Source organism: Cebus imitator, unplaced genomic scaffold (assembly GCF_001604975.1).
Source record: "Cebus imitator isolate Cc_AM_T3 unplaced genomic scaffold, Cebus_imitator-1.0 Scaffold365, whole genome shotgun sequence".
Classification (NCBI taxonomy): Eukaryota; Metazoa; Chordata; class Mammalia; order Primates; family Cebidae; genus Cebus; species Cebus imitator.
Window position 1 is genome coordinate 739,650 of NW_016107680.1, and position 8,057 is coordinate 747,706.

Below are 8,057 nucleotides of genomic sequence, written 5' to 3' on the forward strand. Positions count from 1 at the left end.
CATAGAGTTTTATATATTAGATAGACCCCACACTGTCTCATAGAGTTTTATATATTAGATAGACCCCACACTGTCTCATAGAGTTTTATACATTAGACAGGTCCCACACTGTCTCAGAGAGTTTTATATATTAGATAGGCATCACACTGTCTCAGAGAGTTTTGTTGTAATCTTCAGTCTTCACATCTGGGAAAAATAGTTCCTCCAAGTTTGTTCTTTGAAATTTCTTGTTTTTTCTTGACCTTTTTCACTTGCATTTAAATTTTAGAATCAGCTCACCAGTTTATATAAACAAATCCTGCTAGAATTTTTTTTCTTTTTTTTTGAGACAGAGTTTTGCTGTTATTGCCCAGGCTGGATGCAGTGGCGTGATCTCGGCTCACCACAACCTCTGCCTTCTGGGTTCAAGTGATTCTCCTTCATCAGTCTCCCGAGTAGCTGGGATTACAGGCATGTGCCACCACACCCGGCTACTTTTGTCCTTTTAGTAGGGACGATGTTTATCCATGTTGGTCAGGCTGGTCTCAAACTCCCGACCTCAGGTGGTCTTCCTGCCTCAGTCTCCTGAGGAGCTTGAATTACAGTCATGCGCCACCACACCTGGCCAATTTTGGATTTTTAGTAGAGAGGAGGTTTCTCCATGTTTGTCAGGCTGCTCTTGAATCCCGACCTCAGGTCACCTGCCTGCCTCGGCCTCCCCAAGTGCTGGGATTACAGGCATGAGCCAGCATGCCTGGCTACACTTTTTATTTGGATTACCTTGAATCTATAGATCAACTTGGGGAGAATTGACATTTTTTATAATATTGAGTCTTCCAATGTATGCACATGGTAAACCTGTCTATTTACTTAGGTATTCTGTAATTTCTGTCAGTAATGATTTACAATTTACTGAATAGAAATCTTACTCATATTTTGTTAGATTTATTCTACAAATAAATTTGTTTTTGTAGAATACAAAACAAAAAGACTTGTTTGTTTTTGATCCTTTTTCTCCGGAATTTTGCACTCACTGTCTTGGAAGCTTTCTGGTAGTCTCAGCCTTTCTATTTGTTTGTAATACCTCTGTCCATCTTTTCTATTTGTCTTCAATTGCAGAATTACTGCAAAATAATCTAATTTGTTATTTGAGGATGTGGCATTCTTCCATGCTGACTGCAAGTTAATTTATATTGTGGTTTCATTTTGTTTTGTTTATAGCTATCTATAGAAAATAATTATTTATTTTATTACTGCTATATAAAATTTTAATACTTGCTGACTATAAAACTAATCACAGAAATCATACTTTCATATTATTTTGATGTAGGAGTTTATACAAGAAATAGAAACTTTCGGCTGTATAAATCATCAAAAATAGGAAAGTGTGTGGCTTTGGAGGTTGCTGAGGAAAACAGATTTTTTCCCATACAGTCGGAAAACGTTTCAGAAGAATATCAGTATTTTCTTTCTTCTTTGGTCAGCAATGTCAGGTATGTAGTTGTGGCATCAAACCATTTTGTATTCATGAATATTAAACAGTGAATCGCATTGTATATTACCAAAATGTCAGTCATCTAAATTCATTCTACCATAAGAAAAAGTCAGTTCTTACAGTTCTAAGTTAACACTTCTCTTTTCTCCATTAACTAAAAGATAATAGTAAAACATATTTTCGAACCACTTAATTTTCCCTTTATGTCTTTTCAGGATTATATTTAGTATGTTTTCCAATTTTTCTAAAATGATTATCACTCCTATAAAGAAGAAAACAATATGACTGGTACTGCATTTGGAAATATAATGACTATTAAAATGTCTTATTTTCTTTTCATGTATCCATGAAATTATGTGCAAATTTTATGTACATATATATAATTTGCATAGCTCCTTTATTCAAAAAATATTCTCGAGATTATTATTTAGATGATTGTCACTTATTTTTTCAGCTTGGTGTTATGAATATTTGTTAAGAATTTGCCAACAATTATAAATCTTCTAATGCCTATATAAATTATCATTATATTGACACTCTGGAATTTATTGTGAGTTCTACTATTGAAGCTTTAGGTTCCCATGTTTTGATCATTTTCTAAAAGCATCGAAATTGGCTGGGCACAGTGGCATGTGCCTTTAGTCCCAGCTACTCAGGAGGCTGAGGTAGGAGGATCACTTGAGCCCAGGAGTTCAAGGCTGCAGTGAGCTATGATTGCACCACTGCACTCCAGCCTGGGTGACAGGGTGAGACCCCATTGCTAAAAACTAAGATATAAATAAATAAATAGAAATAAAATCTGTGAAAGTCACCTTTCAGCAGAAATACAGTAAATCCTCATTTGATGTTGAAAAGTTATTGGAAACTGAACTTTAAAGGAAGTGATGTATAACAAACCCTGTTATTTTTTCTCATCACTGTTGTAAGGCAGTGGTCCCTGGGCCACGGACCAGGGGTCTGTGGTTAGGACCCAGACCCCACAGCAGGAGGTGAGCAGGAGGCGAGTGAGACGACCAGCTTCCCACCTGAGCTCCGCCCCGTCAGAGCCACAGTGGCATTAGGTTCTTTCCGGAGTGCAAATCCTGCTGTGAGCTGCTCGTGGGAGGTAGGTTGCACACTCCTTATGAGAATCCAGTGCCTGATCATCTGAGGTGGAACGCATTCATCCTGAAACCGTCCCGCCTGCCTCCGCACACCATGGAAAAATTGCCTTCCAGGAAACCGTTCCCTGGTGCCAGAAAGGTTGGGGACTGCCATTATAACAGAAAACGTTATTCAGAGACGTGCTATGTGTCATTTCTCTTAAAGTCGCAGTTTCCAAGAATCTGTCCATGGCATTAAGTGAGGACTTACTGTATTTGCCTTCATTCCCTGTTTTTCTAGGCTGGCAATTTTTCAGCCCAAAATGTGGTTAAGGTTCAGACTAAATTACCATCAACTTGCCATGGATCTTTTCCTTTTGCGTTTCTTAAATATAATTTTTTTTTTTGAGACAGTCTTGCTCTGCTGCCCAGTGACATGGCACGAACTCGGCTCACTGCAGCCTCCGCCTCCCAGGTTCAAGCAGTTCTCCTGCCTCAGCCTCCCGAGTAGCTGGGACTGCAGGTGCATGTCCCCACACCCAGATAATTTTTATATTTTTAGTAGAGATGGGGTTTCACCATGTTGGCCAGGCTGGTCTTAAACTCCTGACCTCAAATGATCTGCCTGCCTTGGCCTCCAAAGTGCTGGGATTACAGGTGTGAGCCACCATGCCTGGCCACCTAAATATAATTTTAAGGAAAAATTCTCTAGAAATTAATTTTAATAATTGTTTAATATACGTTGCTATAGGGGCAGTTGTATCAGGTTATACAGTTAACAGCCATTACCCAGGAGGGTAGAAGAGGGATTGTTTCTCCTCATATATAATATATATATATATTTGTACTCTTTGAGTTCTTTTGATAACATGTCTTAGAAGTAAGGTCTGAGTTTCCTACTTTTAAATGGAATTGATACACCTATCTTATGGAGTTGTCCAGAGGATTTGAAAAGTTAAAACTGTGCACAGAAAACATTTACAGCTGTGCTCAGCGCGTGGCATCTGCTCAGTAAATGTTGGTAACAGCAGTAATATCTGAGATTCTGGAAGTGCCATAGTAGGAGTGTGAAAACTGTATAATTCCTGCCACCGTCTGTCGGCACCAGAATAAGGTCAGTCTCTAGCACGTATGGAAAAGTGCAGAAAGCAACACTGTTAGTTCTAGCTCATATGGGAAAAGCAACTACAGCCTGAAGTGCCGGTAATCTCCCAATTACCCAATCCTGTTTCTTTAGCAGTTTAAATAGTACTCTTACAGAGGTGGAGGGTTCTCTGCTGAATACAGTTATCTTGTCTTTTGTGTATTCCAAGTAAATGCCAGGTTCTTACTTCCTGAAATAAAAGCTAAATCCTTCATGGTTATGAATGTACCTTTTCTTTCCACTAATTTTAATCTGTTTTTTCCTTTGCCCTCACCCCTCCTCTTCATTTCTTCCTGTAAGTCACACCTCTAAAATTGTAACAGAAATTTCAAAGGCTCTTTATGTTTGGTGAATAGTTATGTAGTCATCCCCTGGTGTCTGTGGGTGTTTTATTCCAAGACCCCTGTGGATACAAAAATCCATAGATATAAAGGGGTGTACTATTTTCACATAACCCATACATATATATCCTCCATATACAATACTTCAAATCCTTCCATGTTACCTATACCTAAAACAGTTCACATGCTATATAGTTCTTATACCATATTGTTTTGAATTTGTATTATTTTCATTGTTGTATTGTTTATTTTTATTTAATTACTTATTTTTTTGAGATGGAGTCTCACTGTGTCCACCCAGTCTAGAGCGCAGTGGTGCGACCTCAGCTCACTCCAACCTCCACCTCCCGGGTTCAAGCAGTTCTCCGACCCTAGCTTCCTGTGTAGCTGGGATCATAGGTGCCCACCACCACACCTGGCTAATTTTTATATTTTTAGTAGAGATAGGGTTTCACCATGTTGGCCAGGCTGGTCTCAAACTCCTGACTTCAAGTGATCTGCCCGTCTCAGCCTCCTAAAGTGCTGGGATTATAGGCGTGAGCCAATGTGCCTGGCCTATTTATATTGTTTTTTAAAAAATATGCTTTTGGACGGGCGCAGGGGCTCATGCCTGTAATCCCAGCAATTTGGGAGGCTGAGGCAGGCGGATCACCTGTGGTTGGGAGTTTGAGACCAGCCTGACCAACATGGAGAAACCCCATCTCTACTAAAAACACAAAATTAGCCAGGCATGGTGGTAGGTGAGTGCAATTCCAGCTACTCGGGAAGCTGAGGCAGGAGAATCACTTGAACCCGGGAGGCGGAGGTTGCAGTGACCCAAGAATGCGCCATCGCATTCCAGCCTGGGCAACAAGAGCGAAACTCTGTCTCAAAAAACCATGCTTTTGATCTGTGGTTGGTTGAATCCGCAGATGTGAAACTGTGGACCCATGGCTTCAGCAATCCCAGAGTCTGCTGATCCATTCTGTAATTAAGGTTAATGTAAATAATCACCAACCTACTCTTTAAAAAAAAATACTTTCTTTAATTGACAAATCATATTGTTTTTATATGTGTAGGGTTCGTGGTTTTGTGGGCAAATGTGACATAAATGTCCTAGAACAATTATCTGCTGAACAAAGTATTTCAGTGTGAACTATTTGGAATTTGGTGTTCTTTCTGTAGCCAGGCCTCCTTAGTTCTAGTGTAATGGTACTTTGTTTCTTTTACCTGTTTCTTCTTCAGGTTCTCAGATACTTTAAGAATTCTTACATGCGACCCATCTCAGAATAAACAAAAAGGAGTTGGATATTTTAACAGTATCAGCACTTCAGGTAAATTTTTTGATGTTTGGTTTTTTTATTTTTTGAGACAGGGTCTCTCTTTGTCACCCAGGCTGGAGTACAGTGGTGCAATCTTGCTTACTGCAGCCTCCTCCTCCCAGACTCAAGCCATCCTCCTGCCACAGCCTCCAGAGTAGCTGGGACTACAGGCACGCACCACCACGCCCAGCTAATTTTTGTATTTTTAGTTGAGGTGAGATTTCAACATGTTGCCCAGACTGGTCTCCAGCTCCTGGGCTCAGGTGCTCTGTCTGCCTCAGCCTCCCAGAATGCTGGAATTATAGGCGCAAGCCCCTGGCACCTACTTAAGGTAATTTTAAAAAAGTAATTTCCTATCAAAATGTAAGATACAGAATCTGTTTTGCCTTTAACATTTTAAATCTTAAGTATTCATAACCACTGATCTTTCAAAAACTATGGCTAACCAGGCACATTGGCTCACACCTGTAATTCCAGCACTTTGGGAGGCTGAGGCGGGAGGATCGCTTGACCCTAAGAGTTAGAGACAATCCTGATCAAATTAGGAAGACCATATCTCTACAAAAAATACAAAAATTAGCCAGCAGTTGTGGTGGACGCCTGTAGTCCCAACCACTTAGGAGGCTGAGGCAGGAGGATCTCTTGAGCCCGGGAGGTCGAAGCTACAGCGAGTCTCGATGGTACCATTGCACTCCAGCCTGGGCGGCAGAATCAGACCCTGTCTCAACCAATCAGTCATCAGTAATCAATCAATCTACTTCTAGCTTTGTATCTCAAATGAGAAGAGTATGAAAGAGATGTTTATTAAAGTATTATTCACTAATTTTAATTTTATGGTGTTTTTCAAAAAAATACAAAAATAATGTAGGTTATATGTGTAAAATAAACATATAAGACAGTGAAAACTAAAAGTATTTTTACGCCCTTCTGTCCACAATCAAAGGCAGATAACCACTGCAGTCATTTTCTGTTTAACTGAGAAGAGCGTTTCCTATATTTCCAATGTAGAGAGATCTTCCTCAGTCTTTTAATGGTTGCATGGTTTTTCACGGTACAGCTCTGTCATAACGTACCCGTTTCTCTACTGAAGAACGTGTAGTGTTTTTTTCCTAAGATTTCTTACATAAACCCTCCAGTAAACATTTTTATACACATATTTTAGTATATTGCTATTTAAAATAGTGAAAAACTGAAGCAATCTAAATGTACCACAAAATTGGATAGGTTGTATACTATGAAATCCTCTAGCTGTTAAATTTAAATTGATAAAGTCTTCTTAATGTGGAAAACACCCATTTGTAATGTTAAAAGAAAAAACAGTCTCAAAAATTATGTGTATGGTATGATTAAAAGCTAACTTTAAAATATGGATAACATTTTTTTTTTTTTTGGGACAGAGTTTCGCTCGTTACCCGGGCTGGAGTGCAATGGCGCGATCTCAGCTCACCGCAACCTCCGCCTCCTGGGTTCAGGCAATTCTCCTGCCTCAGCCTCCTGAGTAGCTGGGACTACAGGCACACGCCACCATGCCCAGCTTATTTTTTGTATTTTTAGTAGAGACAAGGTTTCACCATGTTGACCAGGATGGTCTCGATCTCTTGACCTCGTGATCCACCCGCCTCGGCCTCCCAAAGTGCTGGGATTACAGGCGTGAGCCACCGCGTCCGGCCAACATTTTCTTATGTTTATTTTCTTCTGTTTTTTATCTTTATAGACATTGATTTAGAGTCTGTTTCTCACATTTCCACATTATTTTCCAATATTTCTCCAATTATATATATTATTTTAGTAAGTGAAACATAGACTTCATTTAAAGCAAACTAGATTTTTGTCCTTAAAAGTTAAATGATACTTAAAATAGGTTATTCTAAATTATTACAGTAGGTTTTTAGGTAGAAAATATAATTGGATTGTTAGTATTTTCCAGCTAAAGACCCCAGGGCACACACCTGTAGCCAGTCAGCTGACGGCAAACACACACCACGGGAGCCTCGGTACAGTGGGGCATCTCGGGAAGAGGAGGGTGGAAATGACTGGTAGGGTTGGATTTGGGCTTGGCATGGGTGCTTTGGGGGAGTATACCAGGAAGCCTGGGGTTTGTTCTGAGTTGGGTGTTGTCAGGGACAATTCTAGGATTGGTTTTCTTAGTAAAGCTTAACTAAAAGGAAATCAGACTAGAAATTAACACTGTAATCAGTTTAAAAAGAAAAAAAAAGCAGCAGTCACTCATATTATCAGGTATTGTGGGTGTTTGGTCATTTTTGTGGTTTGGAAGATGTTCCTGTTTTGTCTGTGTTTGGACATGATTACACAGCAGTCATCTTTTGCCTGAGTCCTCATGACCACAGGGTCGTATCTGTTGTTGAAGTTCTAGGAGATTGCCTTTGTTCACAGGAGAAGGCCCAGGCCGAGGGAGGTGTGCGGGCTAGCGCAGGGCGCACCAAGGCCTGGCTGATGGAGCTAGGCCTGCTGTGGACGTGAGGGGCTGTCGTTCTCTTTTCCAGAGTGAAGACAGCAGTTGAAATTATTTCAAATGCTTTTTATGAAATTAGTTAACATTGGCTGGGCAAGGTGCCTCACGCCTGTAATCCCAGGACTTTGGGAGGCCAAGGCAGGCGGATCATGAGGTCAAGAGATCGAGGCCATCTTGGCCAACATGGAGAAACCCCGTCTCTACTAAAAATGCAAAAATTAGCTGGGTGTGGTGGCACACAC

At 40.3% G+C, this 8,057-nt stretch overlaps 1 protein-coding gene across 1 annotated transcript in view; it reads left to right on the plus strand.

Moving 5' to 3' along the window:
• The window catches only part of PRIMPOL (primase and DNA directed polymerase), a 37,325-nt gene that overhangs the window by 19,512 nt on the left and 9,756 nt on the right, over positions 1-8,057 (plus strand). Inside the window, exons 7-8 of the mRNA XM_037730839.1 lie at positions 1,311-1,472; positions 5,266-5,396. Of these exons, the coding sequence (XP_037586767.1) occupies positions 1,311-1,472; positions 5,266-5,396 (293 nt within the window). The remainder of the gene's footprint in view (positions 1-1,310; positions 1,473-5,265; positions 5,397-8,057) is intronic.